General features: G+C 41.3%; 1 protein-coding gene and 1 long non-coding RNA gene across 15 annotated transcripts in view; one reads left to right on the forward strand and one right to left on the reverse strand.

The window, feature by feature from the left end:
* Window positions 1-14,079, reverse strand: part of LOC144305698 (uncharacterized) — a 136,406-nt gene extending 122,327 nt beyond the window's left edge. For 8 of the 11 annotated variants that reach the window (XR_013372703.1, XR_013372702.1, XR_013372707.1 and 5 more), the window contains exons 1-2: window positions 13,959-14,079; window positions 8,505-8,666 (exon numbers count right to left, since the gene is read on the reverse strand). This is a non-coding gene — a long non-coding RNA (uncharacterized LOC144305698). Of the gene's footprint in view, window positions 1-3,201; window positions 3,239-5,196; window positions 5,900-8,504; window positions 8,667-13,958 lie in introns of those variants that run through there. The other 3 variants (XR_013372700.1, XR_013372699.1, XR_013372708.1) reach the window with 2 other exon arrangements.
* DNAH7 (dynein axonemal heavy chain 7) overlaps window positions 1-19,650 on the forward strand; it is a 233,335-nt gene that overhangs the window by 184,231 nt on the left and 29,454 nt on the right. For 2 of the 4 annotated variants that reach the window (XR_013372697.1, XR_013372696.1), the window contains exons 54-58: window positions 2,486-2,578; window positions 10,336-10,512; window positions 12,463-12,624; window positions 15,063-15,183; window positions 19,279-19,440. Coding sequence is in view for 2 of the 4 variants with exons in the window: in XM_077884754.1 (XP_077740880.1) it covers window positions 2,486-2,578; window positions 10,336-10,512; window positions 12,463-12,624; window positions 15,063-15,263; window positions 19,279-19,440 (795 nt within the window). In the remaining 2 variants the exon portion in view is untranslated. Of the gene's footprint in view, window positions 1-2,485; window positions 2,579-10,335; window positions 10,513-12,462; window positions 12,625-15,062; window positions 15,264-19,278; window positions 19,441-19,650 lie in introns of all 4 variants that reach the window. The other 2 variants (XM_077884754.1, XM_077884753.1) reach the window with 1 other exon arrangement.

The following is a 19,650-nucleotide window of genomic DNA, read 5'->3' on the forward strand; positions in this document are numbered from 1 at the left end:
ATTGTGCGGAGTGCATGTTCCTTAAAATATTCTTTTTTATTTCCCATGCCAAGTTTTTATTTATTAACAATTTAGACTATGCAATCATAGTAGCAGGTGAGTTAAAAAGCTTACAAAAGAGAGGCACCTGGCTGGGTCAGTGGGTAGACCATGTGACTCTTGATCTTGGGATTGTAAGTTTGAGCCCCAAGTTTGGGGGTGCCAAATTTTTTACAGGGGCACCTGAGTGACACAGTTGATTGAGTGTCCAACTCTTGGTTTCAGCTCAGGTCATGATCTTTGGGTCGTGGGATTGGGCTCCACACTCAGTGTGAAGTCTACTTGAGATTCTCTCTCCCTCTTCCAGTGCCCTTTCAGCTCATGTTCTCTCTCTCCCTAAAATAAATAAATCTTTAAAAAAAATGTTTACAAAAGAGTTATTATTTAGATTTTCTGAACGCAGGTTATAAATACAGATATAAGCTAGAATGCAAGGTATTAGCTAGTAAACATTTTTGTCATTTGACATGAGGTGTAGGGATCAAGGAGAAGCTACCCAAAATGTGCCGCTTTGGCATATGGATTATTTTGAATAAAAGTTACTTAAGTGACAGCCTGTACAAGAAGGACTCTTAGTCCCCTTGAGAACAGGAAATACATGTCCCATGTGAAAGGTCTTCTTCCTCTACCAGAAGGTAAAAACACATCCTAATCACCAGAGACCAGAAATTTAGAGCTTAGAAAGCTTTTTCAACAAGGCTTGTTGCTTTTTACTAATTTACTCCCCCAGCCCGAATTCTGTTCAGAATTCCCTACTAACTGAAACTCCCAAAGTTAAATTTTCTTTTTCCTGTCAATTTCTCACAGATTTATGGTCTCTTATTAGTCTGGAAGGTATAAAAGCTACTTGCCTTGATCCTTTCTTTAAGTCTCATTTCATTATTGGGCCTTCATGTACATGTAATCAAACTTTGGGGTTTTTTGCTCCTATTAATCTGTTTCCCGTAAATTTAATTTGTACTCCAGCTAGAAGAACCTTGGATAGAAGAAAATTTCCACCTCCCCTTCAGAAGGAAAAGCTAATAGTTCTCCAACAATTTTTCATGGAATCCTATCTTGCTAATTGGAGACTATTATAGTCAACACAAAATGTAAAACAATTTCCCTTCCGGAACATGTAGAAATTGTTGCCTGCCTTCAATTTTTAAAAAAATTTTTTTTTTTTTAGCACAAGGGCTAATATTTTATCAATTTGCAATTATTTTTTTCCACTTCTTTATTCCTGCTTTCTTGGGTTTAATATGCAAGAGCTGTCTTTGAGGAAGATGGGAAGGGGAAGGAAAGAGTGAGATATGTGAAGAACATTTTTATTTGGTTACCTACTTGTATTATATGTGACAGATTGTATCTATACATAAATGTAAATATTTTGGACTGGATCTCTTTTGGACTTCTCCCTATTAATAATAAAAATATATTTCCTACAGACAAATATGTTTTGTGAGTACTTCATTCTAACTTCAAATAGAAATTTTATTCACTATGCTGAATGAAGCTTGGAGATTTATTTTATTATTTTTAAATTTTTATTTATTTATGAGAGAGAGAGAGAGAGAGGCACAGAGACACAGGCAGAGGAGAAGGAAGCTCCATGCAGGGATCCCGACATGGGACTCGATTCTGAATCCCCAGGATCAGGCCCTGGGCTGAAGGCGGTACTAAACCATTGAGCCACCCGGGCTGCCCATCACCAATCCTTTTAACCTAGAAATTTCACTCATATATTTATTCAAGAGAAATGAAAATAAATCCCACAAAAACACCTGTGCAAATATATTCATAGCAGCATTATTTACAATGGCCCCAAACTGGAAAAGACAAGCTTGGAGGTTTCTAATATGAGATACCACATAGCCTTTCTTACAATGTTAAAATTACAAAAGCTCCCCCCACTTTTTTTTGAGTTTACCCCTCCTGGGATCTTAATGCTTCTCTTCTTGTATATTTTTAATAGTTCTCTCTTTTGGCTGCTTCTTACTATATACAGTTTCAAATATACCTTTATAAGAAAGACACCAAAACATTGTTCAAAACAGGAAATAGAATAAATTTAAGTATGATGCCTTTCTTGCTTCCTTTGTAATAAATATTTATTTTTTATAAATAGATGATGATGGTAGTTTTTAAAATGCCTTTGGAGAAATAATGGGAAAACTCCATATGCACATTTTTTAATAACAGGTTTCATTTTGTCTAATGATTAGTATTCATATTGACATTAACCTGCTTAATTCATGTCCTAGTTTTGATTCCTTTGTGGTGTTTTAAATTTTCTTTTCATTCCTTATTTCATAACTTTACCCTAGCCTAATAAAATTTACATTAGTATTCTTGATTTCATTTAGTCATTTTATGCTTTCTCTAAAAATCCGCTTCTAAGTCAAAGGCTCTTCTCTTTAGAAATAATCTCTAAAATAACACTGAATTATATCTACTGTAATTTTAGGAACCACATCATGAGGTTTTTCCTGAAAATTGGGAAGATAAAGCAAATGAGTTTCAAAGGATGCTTATCATTCGTTGCTTGAGGCCAGACAAGGTAAGTGTGGGCTTTTGAAAGCAGCTCAGTGATTCCAGTCTCCACCCTCCGCCCCCCACCCCGCCCCCACCATTCCAGCCCTGCCTGCTGGAATTTCCTTATATAATCACAGGGGAAGTGGAGGAGCCTGGGGGAACTAATCCCACTTCTTTCAAATGCAGTCATTTTTCAAGAAGTATGTACATCATTAGAGCCACACGAAGTCAGTAACTGGCCAGGTTATATTTTATAGTTTTATTTATTTTATGATTCTTCCTTTTAATTTGTGCTTCCCCAATTCCTTACATGCTGTAATCTCATCTTTATTCTCATTACTTTGATGATATTAGTCAGTGGTGTTAGTACCTAGCAGATACAGTAGAATTTCTGGCTCTTTTTAAATGCTGTCTTACAGATAGTTCTTTGTTGGCCGTTGGAAAGCTAGTGGAATATCGTTTTTAAGACATTCATCACTGCTGACTACAAAGGAAAATGTCAATACTGTTCATTTTAATCTCTTAAAAATGATAAAGTATATAACCAATGAATCAGCTGACCTATCATGTCAGCAAATTTCAGTACTTGGTGACATTCTCATTTGCATAATTATACTCTATTTTTAAAAAATCAAACTACTGACTTACGTATAATGACCTGTATCCACAGAGATATACGTATACTCTGAAAAAAATGTAGATATTAGGTATGTTGAGAAAAAGTTGAAGAAATATCCTAATTGTCCTCTGTTACTACTCAAGTAAAAGTAATACATAAAGATTTCATAACTTATTATGTTCACAATTTGAGTTGCTAGGGAATTTAAGACAGTAATTCCACCCTAACAACAAAAATCCAGAATTTAGGTGGTGAAAGCAATTCATTTTTAAAAGTTTTTACATGCATCAGTGTTAACTGGGGTGGATGAGTTCTTTCCTCTGTAAGCCATAGTCTCTTCAGTGGACATAATGCAATCCTTGTTTGTCTTGTCTGCGCGCTGTTAGCCTGAGCCCAAGAGTCATTTGGTCATTGTGCCTAGAGCCTATGATACTTCTAGGTGTTTATGTGAAAATGTTTTAATTCCTTTTAAAATTAGAAAAAATAATCCAGTCTGTATTATGCTAGTAATTATACTAAAACAATTGTAAAATATAATTTTCAGTATTTTTTCACGGGTGAAGGACACACAAGGTGCCTAGGGCCCGTGAAAGTCCTAATGTTGTCCTGCTCTTGGGTTTTGGGAGTAGCCACAATTTTTCAGGAATCCTTATTAAACTAATGAAACATTCTGTGCCTTGGTAGCCCTTTCAAAATGACATGCCACTGAAATTTTAGTGATAAAGCTTAGAAGTTTGCCCTGCAAGTATTAAATTTGGAAGAATATGAAATATTTCTCACTCTTTCCTAATATGGCTTTCTCTTTTAAACCCTTTTATTAAAATTTTCGAAGGTTTTGGCTTTCTACTGAAGACCATTCTACTAAAATGATTCTGCATGGACCTCCAGTCCTCTCTCCTCAGGATTTGAAAAAAACAAAGAAGCTTCTGTTCCCATTTTATATTAAGTTTTTCACCTATAGATATTTTTTCCCTAGTCTTACAAAATTTGGTGTCTTAATCTGAAAATACGTTGAGCTACCAAAAAGATCAAATATTACTTATTCATTCTCTTTTTAAAGGTATTTGAGGGAGATGAGGAGTTAGATCTTCAAGCTAAGGGGTTTTTGTATGTTTTTGTTTTTATTTTTTATTTATTTATTTTTAAATTTTCTTTATTTGAGAGAGAGATCATGTGTGTGAGAGAGGAAAAGGGTGTATTCAGAACAGAGGGAGACGGAGAAGCAGACTCCACACTGATCAGGGACCGCCCTCTGACCCCTCCTATCCCCACTACCCCCCCCCTCCCCCGGAGGCCAGACCCAGGGATCATGAGCCAAGGCAGATGCTTAACCAACTGAGCCACTCAGGCATCCCTGTTTCTGTTTTTAAATCAATTCATACTTTTCATTGCTACTTTATCCAATACTTTGGCACCTTGTCTTCTAACTTTGCCCTATATGTTTCCATCTCTCTTTTAGAGTTTTCCTCGGGTAGCTGGATGAGTGTAGACATTAATGCTATTCACTATTATTTCCAGTTCTCCCCCTTTGCACACATACAAAGTGAAGGACTCTGGCCATAAACCTCGCTTTGGCCAATAAAATGTGAGAAGTGTCAGGGCAAAAGCATTTAACTGGCAGCATGAAATTCTCCAGGGTGCTCTCCCTGCCATCAAAATAGTGTGAATCACATTTGATATTTAAGTGCCACAGCAGGCTGGGACACTGAACCAGCACAGGAAGTGCGTTGCCCACACACCCACATGACTTTGCAAGGATAAGAAATAAGATTTTTGTTGTATGAAGTCACTGAGATCTGGAAATGTTTGCTACTACAGCATAATTCAATTTAACTTAGGTGATTAATTACTATTATTTATACAATCACACCTGTAATCCTTAATGTAAAAAATTATTAGTATGTTCTTTTACTAGCAACCTCAAACCTTTCAATCTTGCTGTTACCAGGTTCTCCAAGTTCTAGTGGTAAATTGTTGATTTTGGAATCTGTATATATTTTTAAACTAATATATGGCTATTATACTTTTTAAAAACTTTATTTAAATTCAATTAATTTACATATAATATTTGTTTCAGAGGTAGAGGTCATTGATTCATCAGTCTTATATAACACCCAGGGCTCATGACATCACATGCCCTCCTTAATGCCCAGCACCCAGTTACCCTGTTCCCCAACCACTTCCCCTCCAGCGACCTTCAGTTTGTTTCCTACGATGAAGGAAACAAACTGATTAAGAGTCTCTATGGCTTGAGTCCTATGATTAAGAGTCATAAGTTATGGTTTGCCTCCCTCTCTGATTTCATCTTGTTTTACTCTTCCTTCTCTTCCCCTATGATACTGTTTTGTTTCTTAAATTCCACATATGAGTGAGATCATATGATAATTGTCTTTCTCTGATTGACTTATTTCACTTAGCATAATATCCTCTAGTTTCATCCACATCATTGGAAATGGCAAGATTTCATTTTTTTGGTGGCTGAGTAGTATCACATTCCACATCTTCTTTATCCATTCCTTTGTCGATGGACATCTGGGCTCTTTCCAGAGTTCACTATTTGGACATTGCTACTGTAAATGCTGGGGTGCGGGTGCACCGTAGGATCACTACATCTGCACCTAGTGGTGCAATTGGGACAGATCGTCTAAGCAGCAGATCGACGAAACAGGGCTTTGAATGACACACTGGAACAGATGGACTTCACAGATATATTCAGAGCATTCCATCCTAAAACAACAGAATACACATTCTTCTTGAGTGTGCGTGGAACATTCTCCAGAATAGATCACATACTGGGTCCTAAATCAGGTCTCAACCAGTACCAAAAGATTGGGATCATTCCCTGCGTGTTTTCAGACAATTCTTTGAAACTGCAACTCAGTCTCAAGAGGAAATTTGGGAAGAACTCAAATACATGGAGGTTAAAGAGCATCTCCTGCTAAAAAATGAATGGGTCAACTAGGAAATTAAAAATTTTAAAAATTCATGGAAACAAATGAAAATGAAAGCACAACTGTTCAAAACCTTTGGGATGCAGCAAAGGCAGTCCGAAGAGGAAAGTATATAACAATACAGGCCTATCTCAAAAAACAAGAAAGGTCTCAAATACACAACCTAACCTTACACCTAAAGAGGCTGGAGAAAGAACAACAAATAAGGCCTAAACCCAGCAGGAGAGAGAAATAATAAAGATTAGAGCAGAAATCAATGAAATAGAAACCAAAAGAACACAAGAACAGATCAATGAAACTAAGAGCTGGTTCTTGAAACAATAAGACTGATAAACTTCTGGCCAGACTTGCCAAAAAGAAAATGTAAAGGATGCTCATTAAATCACCGGTAGGGAAGGACCCAAATAAATAAAATAATGAATGAAAGAGGAGAGACCACAACCAACACTGAAGAAATACAATTATAAGAACATGTTATGAGGAACGCCTGGGGAGCTAAGCATCTGCCTTCCACTCAGGGCGTGATCCTGGTCCGGGGATCAAGTCCTGCATCAGGATCCCTGCATGGAGTCTGCTTCTCCCTCTGCCTGTCTTTCTGCCTCTCTCTGTGTCTTTCATGAATAAATAAATAAAATCTTAAAAAAAAGAAAACATATTATGAGCAGCTTTGTGCCAACAAATTAGGCAATCTGGAAGAAATGGGTGCCTCCCTAGAGATTTATAAACTACCAAAACTGAAACAGGAAGAAATTGAAAACCTGCAAAGACCCATAACCAGCAAGGAAATCGAAGCATTCATCAAAAATCTCCCAACAAATAGGAGTCCAGGGCTGGGTGATTCTATGAAACACTTAAAGAGGAATTTAATACCTATTCTTCTGAAGCTATTTCAAAAAATAGAAATGGAAGGAAAACTTCCAAACTCTAGGAAGCCAGCGTTATCTTGACCCCAAAACCAGACATAGCTCCCACTGAAAAGGAGATTTACAGACCAGTATCCCTGATGAACATGGGTGTCAAAATTCTCACCAAAATGCTAGCTAATAGGATCCAACAGTAATTAAAAGACTATCATACTTTTAAAAGAGCAGTTTTCCAAGGTACCATGACACTAGCCTACTGGAGAAAGAAACAGTGCTATACGAGGCTACGATTTGGGCCCGTGCTGTGTAGATTTTTTATTTCCTTGCATTCTCCAAGTCATGAGTAACTACAGATACCCACCAGGAAGATCAACGGTTGTTTTATCTCTAGGGTACAGTTGACATTATTTGGCAGCCCAATTTTTTTTTTGTCTCCTTTCCACTGCTCCCTTCTCAAAACGAATTCCACTCAATGGTAAGAAGCCACACATGCCAAGTTCTCTAATGTTCTAGTTTAGAAAAATATAAAGGATGCTCATTCAATCACCAGTAGGAAAAAAATGAGATGGGCTCACACTTTCATGTAGAATTTAGTATTTTATTGTGTTTTATTGATACAAGAAACATCAAGGGGATAAATACTAAGGTGTGCAGTGTTTTGAGCCCATTCACAAAATGAAGAGCTTCTGGCCACCGTCCTCTTCTTCTGAACTGTACACAGCAAATTAATCAGCTTTCACTAAGAAACTTGTCAGGTGTAAGGGCATATATTTCTCTGACCTTAAATAAATCCTATAGGAATTTGCAATCCATAGAAAAACATAAATGGAAGACCATAAACTTCTTTCCTGCCTTGCGGAAGATGGTTGCCTCGATTAGTCTGTAATTTTTGTTACTGACAGATTTCATTTTACAGACCTCATGCTAGCAGAATCAGCCTGCAGAAGCAAACCCAATTCTGCTGCCTTGCAAACTGAACAGCAAGCACAGCTTCATCTACCTTGGGAGTCACAGTTTGGTCTTGGGAGAACGTAAGCCTTGCTCAGGTTAAAATTAAAAACAAGACACTGAAATTTGCACTCGCGCCGACGTGTGCACCCCTGACCAGGTGCTCGGGCGCTGAGGGTCGTCCAGCCACGTCTGCACAGGAGCAGCGGCTGACAGCAGCCTCAACCACCCCCAGAACAGAAGGTTAGTGAAGGTTAGTGACGAAGTCAGCCCTGGGAGGAGATGAGATTTTTTGCAAATTAGCAAAAATTTTCATTTTCTTCTGTTAGTTGCTCTTGGTTTTTTAAATGTAGTGAGAAAAGACCAACCTTGGGGAAAAAAAATAAGGAGAAAGGCCAAGACAAGGCCTGGGATAGACAGAGTATTTTTAGTTTCCTGCAATAAGCTTGACATCTGTGCGCGTTCAAAATACCTGAAACATGAAATAACTTACGTAGAAATGAAACCTTTTGTGTGGGTGAATTATTACACTGTGATTTTTGTCTAAAATTTCTATAATTAGAATCTCACCTTCACAAAAAGAGGCATCCCGAGTTTTTATCCATTCATTGTTCGGTATATATCAACTGTGTGCAAAGAATTCTTGAGTCACCCTGGTAGGTAGATCCTCGCCAACACGCTGCTTGTATGCTTGTTGTTGCTTTTCCATATATTTTCTGTATTTGAATGAACCTAGAGAAATATTGGGGAGGGATTTAAAAATCTAACGTAAGCCCAGATACTCCTTCACTGTCTCCCAGCTCCCCGCCCTCACACCCTCTGTCATACACGCTCATCCACACTGGGATGGACACTGTGACCTGGCAGTGATTTTGACTTACAAACCCTGTGTGAACAGATGTTCTGGAGAATGCATGGTTAAAGTTTGGAAATACTTGTAACTTTTTCCAGAAGAGACTACCATTTTGAGATACTTGGTATCTGGAGATTGCTCTTGCAGGATGCTCCACGTTCAGGAAGGATGCAGGCTGGTGGAACTGACGACCTAATTTGGAGCGTGCTGTGTACACACGACTCCATCCTTGGGTATGTGCAGGTACCCAGTTAGAGTGATGCTGGGGCCTTCAAAAAATTCTGTGGGTTCCTGTTACTCCATTACTCCTCTTCCTGGAATATGTTTACATAATTTGGTACCCAGGTAGAGGGATACCGGCTTGTTAAACCCATCATTATCACTTGTGTGCCTCACCTCTGAGTCATGATCAGCTGGGAGCCATCGTCCAGATTTGTAGGCGTAGACCCAGGGCTCCTGGGTGGCTCCGTCCTCTAAGTGTCTGCCTTTGGCTCAGGTTATGGTCTCAGGGTCTTGGGATCCAGCCCAGGGTAGGGCTCCCTGCTTGGTGGGGAGTCTGCTTCTCTGTCTCTTCCCCTGCCCCTCCCTCTGCTCACGCTCTCTATCTCTTAAATCAATCAATCAAATCATTTAAAAAAAAAAAGGTGTAAACTCTTCTTTAGAAAGAGGGAAGGAAAGGGGTGCCTGGGTGGCTCAGTTGGCTAAGCAACCGGGTTTCAGCTCAGGTCATGATCTTGAGGTGGTGAGATTGAGCCCCACTCCAGGCTCAGGAGGGCATCTGCTTGAGATCCTCTGCTCCTGCTCTTGCTCCCTCCCTCTCTCTCTTTCTTAAATAAATTGGTAGGTAGGTAGGTAGACAGACAGACAGATTTTTTTTTTTTAGACAGATTTTTAAAGAAAGAGGGAAGGACGAGGGATGTATTGGAGGCTGTATATCAGTCACATTAATGAATAAAATTCCATGTCCCCATAAACGCCTGCGAGGGGGCTCTGGGCCAGAGTGGTGCTCTCTCTCCCATGTGCTCCCAGAAAGTGGGCAGGCACGTATCCAGAAATCCACGCAATGTAGTTTGGTCCATTTCTTGGGCGTATAGCCTGTTTCTCTTTCATGCTACTTTTCTTTTTTGCTTTCTTTCTGTTTTGTTTCCAGCCCTATTGATTCCTTCTTGATGGTCCAGTACTATATCAATCACTCTCAAATTTCTATGTTTGAGTTATGGACTCCGAGAATGTAGTATTTTAAAACTTAAGAGTTGAGGTTTCTTCTATTCTTCACCACATGTTGAATGCTCACTGAAGGGAAGAAAAATGCCTTTGAATTCTGGTGTCACTAATGCTCATCTTTCATTATTTAAATAATTTATCATTTTTTTTTCTATCTAAAAGACTCTTCTTACAGCAAGTGGTGCTTTGACCCTCCACCAACATTTAGCAAATAGCTACACTAATGGAGCTAGACTCCTTTGTTTCAAATTATCTTTGAATCTGAACTTTGAAATTTGTAAGCAAGTTGGAATATTCTTCCCAATATATTCTGGTCCTTCCTAGGTTGTTCCAATGCTGCAAGAATTTATAACGAACAGACTGGGGCGTGCATTCATTGAACCACCCCCCTTTGATTTATCCAAGGCATTTGGAGATAGCAACTGCTGTTCACCACTGATTTTTGTGCTCTCTCCTGGAGCGGATCCCATGGCTGCCCTTCTAAAATTTGCTGATGACCAGGTAGGTACCTTAAAATAGATGAGGTTATCTGATATTAAAAAAGTGGATCAATATAGTATTTTCCACTAAATGTTTTCCAAAACAAACTTGCTTATCCTAAGTGGGGGAGGGAAAGGTAACATTTTATCACTCACTTAGCTCTTGAAAGTACTGGGAGGTCCAAAAGTTGACAGAGTCTCAAGAAAATGCTATTTAGATGGCAGCACGGACAACAAAAATAATTCTCCATATCCAGATTATAAAACCAGAATTTGGCCTGGGTGCCCCTTATTTTTATTTTGGAGGGACCAAGGGACTCTGACATTATGACATCAGTACAAGAGCTTGGGTTGACTTAATAAATTCAAGCCTGAGTAGCGACCCCGGGAGGCACCCGCTCTGATCCTGCCACATCTCCAGTCTCTATGGGGCGACCCTCTTGACTTTCCAGGACAATCGTCTATTACAATGACTTTACCAGGTTAGAATGCATTCTAATATTTTTACCTCAAGGCTTTAAAAATTATTCAAATGAACTTACTGCAAATTTTCTTATGTCATTCAACCTAGAATAAGAAAATCTTCATAAACAGGTGACTGGACATTGTCGGGTTGACTTTTTTCCCTTTTTGGTCTAATCAAAGTAACATTTTGTGGAAGTGATACTGATGTTTCTAAAACCACCAGCACCACTTGTATTGTGCTTCACACGTACTGTTAATTTGGCCAGACCTTGTAATGCATATTTCTCTTCTATTTCTTAAAGTAATCCTCTGCGGTAGATGGTGGCATCTCCATTGTGTAGAGAGGGCCACTAACGCATGGGAAGGTTGGGTGACTTCTTAAAGGCCGCACAGCTCTTCGAATACAGTGGGGTTATGTGGCAGGGTTTCAAGCAGCAAAGTGACACGAGGTGATCCATAGTTTCTAAAGCCCATCTTAGCTGGAGTGAGGAGAACTTATCTGTGTGCAGAATGGAAGCAGGGCATTAGTCAGGGGGGTTGCTGCTAAAAGGCCAGGAAGAGCAATGGTAGGAAGGACCAGAGTGGAAGTGGTGTGGATGCCGGAAGAATTCATTTTAGGTGGGACTCACCCTCTCCAAATCAACATGACCTTTTCAACTGCTTGAGATCTTCCTACGTCCTCCCCATTTTTCTTCCCATGTTGTACAACATGATGACTCCCTAGGCCCTGCGTAGGCCTGCTCAGTGCATCGTCTTCACCTGCTATCCCCACTTCTTCCAGAAACAGTAGTAGCTGGCTCTGTTTTTTGTTTCCTGATGCTTCTACCTACTAGTGCTGATGAGCCGTGGATGTTCAGAGGCAGCCCAAGACCATAACTGGAGGCCTCTTCCAAAGAGGCATCGCAGTGACGACTGCTCGAGAGAGAAAGATCCCAGGGAGTCGCAGAAGCTGCAGATGAATCGGGCTACAGTAGAAATACATTCCAGACAAACATTCCCATAGAATTCTTTAAAGAAACTTTTAAATAGGACTTAGGGGCTAATATATTTTTTTCTCTAAGCTCAATACACTGGCCAAATCAATATAGAATTATTCAAAGATGTGGAGGAAACAGGACAAGTTCATCTATCTGTTCATAGTTTTCTTCTGGGCTCCGGATTTTAGGAGTTGCATAACAGGGTCCTTTCATCTCCTGTTTTCTCACGTTGAAAGTGTTCTTAATTTTTTTTTTCTTTTCCATAGCTCAACAGTCAAAGACCCTAGAGAATTTTCCATGTATTGCCATGACCGTTTCCAATATGAGCTGATTTGCTTTTGATCTGAGTATTTATAAGATTCTTAATCAGTAAGAATTTTATAGGGTTGCATATGTTATATTTAGAACTTTGAGGGATGCTGGATAATTAAATTTTAATATGCTTAAGGTTAACATTTTCTGTAAGATTAGTATTGATTCTTCTTTAAAAATGTGTTGTCAAGTAACATCTTTACTATTCTTGTTCACAGGGATATGGGGGGTCCAAACTTAGCTCTTTATCTCTTGGTCAAGGCCAAGGGCCAATAGCCATGAAGATGGTAGAAAAAGCCATCAAGGAAGGAACATGGGTTGTTCTTCAGAATTGTCACCTTGCCACCTCTTGGATGCCAACCCTTGAGAAAGTTTGCGAGGTAAAAATGCAAGCTTGTTTTTATTAGATTTGTATTCCCCTCCATAACTAGTGTTACAACTGTCATTCAACTCCATGCCTGCCCCTGGTTTGGGGGGGGCTACAGGCTAGTGGCATGGCTGGATTACAGGAGAGATGGGCTCATGTCGGGAGTAGGAAGACGAGAAGAAGTCACACAGTCAGCCCTTGCCCAGTCCCTCTCAACAGGGACAAGGGCTCATGCAGTGAGTTGGAATCTCCCTCGTCCAGGAGAACAGCCTCAAGGAGGGGAGTCAGCCACAGGGCAGACAGAAAACAACTTACCTCTTACAGCAGTGGAGCAAAGACAACTTCAAAGGAGGCTTTTCAGGGGAAAATGCATGAAGCCACTCTAAACCCAGAGGCTTCAGGGCGTAACTTTGCTTCTCCCTTCTGACCTGCTCAGACAGTAGCCCTGGCACAGAGGATCAGTCTGAAACCCGAGGAAGACTCCCCCACCTGTTCTTGCCGTGGGCTGTGGCACTTCCCTCTGTGGGAGGTGGAAATCCCAGCAAGGCAACCCCACGTAGCTCAGCTGAGGAAACCTGGCACTTGACTCCGACCAACAGCGAAAAAACATTTGATGTAATTACCCATGACCCTAGACCCCTCCTAACTCAGAGTCCCTTGGGTTACTAATTAGCCAAGCTAAGGATATAACTGGCTCTATCCAGACATACAATTGAAACTTTAAGGAGAGGGTCGTATTTTCTTTCGTGCCACTTGTCACCATCTTGTCTATCTTCCATTAGACTACAAGCGTCATGAGAACAGAGACTTTGTCTGCTTTGTCTTCTGCTTCATCTCCAGCACCTGGGGTTATGCCTGGCCCAAAGAGACAATCCAGAACCATTTCCTAAATTAGTGAATGAATATTGCTTCACTGCTTAAAACTTTCGCTTTGCGTGGAAGATTAGTTTAAAGCCTCATCATGGCTGACGACCCGCTTCCTCGTTGACCTTTGTTTCCTCTCGGGTTTGGTCGTGACTTCTAGGCTCTAGTCGTTTGAGCTTCTTTTGCTTTCATTGGGATGACACACTTTTTCAAGAATATAGGCCATGATGGGGCAGCTGGGGAGCTCAGTGGGATAAGCATCCAACTCTTGATTTTGTCTCAGGTCATGGTTTCAGGGTTGTGGGATCAAGCCCCAAAGTCAGGCTCTGTGCTGCTTGAGATTCTCTCTCCCTCTGCATCCCCCCCGCCCCCCACTCCTCCTCTCTCATTCTCTCTCGAATAAGTAAAGCTTTAAAAAAAAGAATATAGGCCATCATAATGTTATTTCTGTCTGAAAAATGATTCTTCGATTATTTGCCTTACCAACATCTTCTCATCCTTGAGGTGTTACATTAAAGGTTTCATATCTGTGCCTGTTTCCTCATGGCTCCTCCATCTCTAGGCCATTCTCCAATGGGGCATATGTGACACAGTTGAACAGGTCATGAGAATGGCCTAGAGATGACCTGTTCAACTGTGTCACATATGCCCCATTGGAGAGTCATAAAGGAGAGGAGAGCAGTCCCTAATGGATGGCACACTGGGCCCAAAGGCCCTTGGGTCATGTTTAAGTCACCAGGCACAGGACAGCTGGTGGGAGGGAGAAGTGGTCGCCCTCACTCTCCACTACTTAGTAATTCCTAAAAAATGTAGGCACCTTTGCATCCTTCCTAATTCCCCCTTGCCCCTTTACCGCATGACTGCTCAAAACATGTCTTATGGACAAAGCATTGCAATTTTAGAAAAACCCTAAGATACTACTGCCACAGACAGTTGGGAGGGGGAGGTAGCAAGAGGGAGCAGGAGTGACCAGGAAGAGGGGAAAGGAAGGCGCCCCCATGGCCTTCAGGATGCGCTGAGTGTTCCACTATCCTCCCCAGTGCACCCCTTAAGAAAATAGAGCTCAGAGGGCTATGTTTCAATACTTTCCCTTTCCGAATGTTCTCTCCTTCTTTTCATCTCTGCTTGGCTTAATATTGACTTATGCTGCTCATTCTCACAACCTGGCTACAGCCAGAAGAATGGCTCGTTCTTAATCCGGCCCTCGGGCAGAGGATTATAGCTATAAATATTTCAGCAACATCAGTTACGATAGGAGATTTTTTTTTTTGAATGTCCTAGTCTCTAGTGTGGCCAACTCTAAATTACGGAATGCCTTTGCGAACTTGATCGTTGCGTGATTAAAATTTACCAAGAAGCATGGCAACGCTCTGGGCCTTCTCGACGAAGAACGTTGTTTCAGGGGCAGAATCAGATTTTAAGACTTGTGCCCAAAATTGCAGCAGTAGGTTCTATTTTGTAAAACTGCTTCCTCCCACTTCCAAGCCGTCCCATGCACATACGGGCTGGAGATGTTCCTTGGGTTGTACGTACCCATTCATGTCTAATTTCCCTTTTTATTTTTTTTATTTATTTATTTTTTTGCAGGAGCTAAGCCCAGAAGCAACACATCCCGATTTCCGCCTCTGGTTGACAAGTTACCCATCACCAAGTTTCCCCGTGTCCGTCCTGCAGAATGGCGTGAAAATGACCAATGAAGCCCCGAAAGGTTTACGAGCCAATATCATTCGATCGTACCTCATGGACCCGATCTCCGACCCCGAGTTCTTTGGCAGCTGCAAAAAGCCTGTTAGTAGTGGCTAAGTCTCGCTCCCTCGGCCCCGACGCGGTCCAAGTGGCCCCTGCTGACCACGGCTGTGTGGGGCTGAGCAAAACTACAGATTAGATAGGCCTCCTGCCCTGCAGTGCCGTTGGTTTTGATTACTGATTATTGACTGTGCTGAAGTCAATTGTATTAATATTTTATTTTAATTTTACCACCGGCCTCATTTCTGCGCAGCTGAGATCTTCTGGGGTGTCATTAATAATGTAGCTTTCCATTTAGAAAGTCAGCTGTAAGCCATTCCCAGTACAAATCTGCAAGGTTGGAGAATCTTGTTTCAGGATATTAACTGAGCCTTTTGCTCTTTGGAGCCGTATCTTTAAATTAAAACATAAAAATATTTCCTCCATATAACTATAATGAGAGCCAGAATGATTTTACTCCTTGATTGATGGGACTCATAAGGGTCTTTTTCAGCGTCCCTGGGCAAGCGGGGAAACCACCCACTGCTTTCATGATTAGAATTCGGTGTGTGAATGTCTGTGACCTAAAATTGTTTCACAGCGTTTTGCCATAATTAAAAATGGAAGAGTTTCTTTTTAAGAGGGGTTGTGAACCTTGGTTAAGTCTTTGCCATTAAACAGCTCACGCTTTTGATATCGGGATATGTTTTAAGGACGCATCAAAAGGAAACATTAAAAATAAAGAAGTACTTTCATTAAACAAAAGTCCCAGGTACTGAGGGAAAGCAAGCGCCTATGCTTAAAACTCAGTCCACCCTCATCCTCTGGGCTAAGACCTGCTGTCTGGGTGGCTTTCGCGTTGATTAGGCCCAGAGAGAGCGGGTTCCTCCGGGGTAGGTGGTGAGGGCACGTCTGCACAGGCCAGCCTGGACAGATGCCCTTTGTGCACAATTTCACTTCGTTTCTTCTAGAGCCAAAGGTCTCTCCAGTGGAAGTCCCACATACTGGAAGTCTAGGCATTTATGAAACACCATCCAAACCAAAAGCCAAATCCCCTCAAAAGCCAAAAGAGTTCATCATCATGTTTGCTTTGACTTTGTACTTGGAAATAATTTTTGACTTACAGAAAAGTGGCAAGGAAAACTACATGAAAGTAGTGCTAAGACCAGCCCTACGCCCGTGACGCGTATTCACCTGCTGTTAACATACGACTTTTGTGGGTAACTCAGATATGTCACAACCCCTCACCCCCAAGGAAACACTTCGATGCATATTTCTTAAGAATAGAGATTTTATTTTGCCCTCGTACCATTATTAGTTTAGTGGATTCGATAAGAACACACGATTTTATCTAATCTGCTGTCTGTGTTCCCGAGCTGTCCACTGATTCGATCATGTCCCTTAGAGCATCTTCCCTGCTCACTAGCGATCGGTCTCGGGTTAAAATTTAGTCGCTGTGGCTCTTCGCCTCCTTTAATCCGGAACATTGCCTCAGCCTGTCTTTGAATTTGAAGACATTGACATTTCTGAAGAATTTACCTCCTCTTAAGGTTTTTTTTTTAGTAACATTTCTCATTTGGGGCTTGTCTGATATTTCTTCGTGATTAGATGCAATTATGCATCTTTAGCCAAAAAACTACATTAGTGAAACTGTGGCCTCGGACTATCGCCCTGGGAGACACACGATGTCCATTTATCCTTCACTGTTGATGTGAGTCTTGATCACCCAGAGACAATGTTGTCGGATTTCTTCAATGTGTGATAAGAGCCCCTTGCAACTGATGGTCAGTCTCTGGGGAGACATTCTAAGGCCTCGTCGAGATCCTGTTTCTCATCAAAACAGACCCCTGGTCCAGCTTGCGTGGCCATTGATGTACCTTGCCTGACCCGGTTGTTCCCTATGACAGTTCCAGCTCCTTGCTTGACACCTGCCCTCTACTCTCTGCAACAGCCCTCCCCTCTCCCTTTATTTGTGTGCTGTTGGCAGGGACTCGGGAATTCCTTGGTCCCTGCTCCCCCCCCCCCCCCCCCCCAGTGGCTTACAGTTCTTTACTATCCTAAGTCTTTTACTCAAATGGTCCCAGATTTGGTCAGTGGGAGCGCCCCCAAGCTGGGCCCTCTGTACTGGGCCCATCGTTTATTGTTATTGTGGTTGTGGTTGTGGTTGTTGTTATTACTTAGCCTTCTTGCTTTTTTGGCATAAGATGCTGCAGGTTCATCTGTCATCTAGCCCTGGAACCGGTCATTTTTCTGTGAAGTCCTGGTTATGGAGACCTAGATCTAGGTTCTAGACGAGTCCAGCGCTACTGCCTTGTTTCTGGTTCTTGGTCCTTTGAGGGGAGAAAACTTGGAAATACATGCAGGTAGTCTCACACACATGCACATGTATGTGCACAAATATGCATACCCGCCTCCGGGTGCATGCAGACGAGCACACGCACACGCAGGTACTCATTTGCATACTGCAGAAGTGATGAATTTGTAATGATCCATCCAGCTTCCGCCCATCCGCCCAGGGTTCTTCCTCACTTTCCCTCATTCCATATACACAGGTCACTTCTGCACTAGCACCTAGCTCCCACATCATCAGCACATTTACCAATTTGCTCGGTTCTGTAACATATCGAAAGTAGTTCTAAGGGTGTCTGGGTGGCTCGGTCGGCTGAGTGTCCCGCTCTTGGTTTTAGCCCAGGTCTCCATCTCAGGGTTGTGAGTTCAAGCCTCACGCTGGGCTCCACACCGAGTATGGAGCCTACTTTAAAACAAAGTGAAAAAAGAAAAAAAAAATAAATAAAATAAAACAAAGTGAAATAAAATAAAATAGTTCCAGAATCCACGCAGCACTTGTCACTCTGCGTTTCCCCCCACCTCTCTGGTTAAATTGATGCTACTTTGCTTTTGTCTCCACTCCTCCTCTCAGTTTATTCCACAGGGGATACTTACACCTGTCCCTAGGTAGAAGAAGTACTCTTGACCAAGAAGACCAAGAAATATTTCCCCTGGCTGACATTCTTTTCTTTTTCTTTTTCTTTTTTTTTTTTTTTTTGAGAGGGGGAGAGGGAGAGAGGGAATCTTAAGCAGGCTCCATATCCACTGTGGAGCCTAACACAGGCCTCAGTCTCACAACCCTGAGATCATGATCTGAGCAGAAATCAAGAGACAGACATCTAACCAACTGAGCCACCCAGGCACATCCCTTAACTGATATTCTTAACCTACGTCCCCATCTGCTCCTTGGGATCACTCTGGGGCGGCCCACTATTGGAAGCAGGGCTCTGATTTCCCTCTCTCAATTCACTGCCCTGGAGCCAAAGACTGCTCTACTCTTTCAGGCATAAGTTTTGCACTTTTCCACTCTACCCCAGGTGCAGGGAACATGCATCAACTTTCTGAGGAGCCCCATTAATTCCTTCTCATTAGCTTGGACTAAGAGGATACACCTCACGCTCCTTTCTCCTTGGGGATAGGGGCAAAAGGGCTCCCAGCACAGCCACTGCTCTTTCCAAGGAAACCTTCACAAAATCCTCTCTCAAGGTCTATTTTGACCATTTTCTAGCATTCTTGTGGAGGGTGCATAATACTTTCTGATTTCTGATTCAAGGCTGACTTTGCCATTCAAAGTAACTGTAAGACTTCTTATTATCTAAAGAGTAACTGGAAAAGTCATAAGGCCAAAGTTTTCATCTGGAAGTCCTTCTTGTAGAACTGCTTAATTGGTTTGAACTGTCTACTTTGAAATTTCTCCATGGTGGTCTGGGACCACACACTGGAGTTCATTCTTCTTGCCTCACTATGCTCAGTTGGAACCTCCAAAATCCTTATAGGATTTAGTAAGACTAAATAGACGAGCTGAATGTGCTCCCTAAAAACCAGGTGTACATAGCTACGTGTGCCAACTGAACATGCATACAAAGGGACGTGTTTCTGCCTACATAGCCTCCTGAAATAGTGAATTCTGTTGTAATGTACTTTGGGACGGATATATTTATAAACACAGAGTCACTTTCATTTTAAAAAATGGTAAGCATAATGCAATGTGAGGAAGGAAATGATGTGGTGCCATTTCTTCTCATTACAGGAGGAATTCAAGAAATTACTTTATGGCCTCTGCTTCTTTCATGCTTTGGTACAGGAGAGACGGAAATTTGGACCCCTGGGGTGGAATATTCCTTATGAGTTCAATGAGACTGACCTAAGAATCAGTGTACAGCAACTCCACATGTTCCTGAACCAGTATGAGGTATCATAAAAGTCACAGCAAGAATATTACCTATTTTGCTCTTTATCACATTGTGTTTGTATAGTAAGCAGGGACTTCTCATTAATTCCTACTCTTATAAAATAAATAGGATAATTCGCAACAGCTTATTAAATAACACTTTGTTATAATAGGATATCAAAACTGCTATCGTAGGTAGTTAGGACATTGGTTTGTCTATTAAGAACCTAT

Source organism: Canis aureus, chromosome 36 (assembly GCF_053574225.1).
Source record: "Canis aureus isolate CA01 chromosome 36, VMU_Caureus_v.1.0, whole genome shotgun sequence".
NCBI classification, from domain to species: Eukaryota; Metazoa; Chordata; class Mammalia; order Carnivora; family Canidae; genus Canis; species Canis aureus.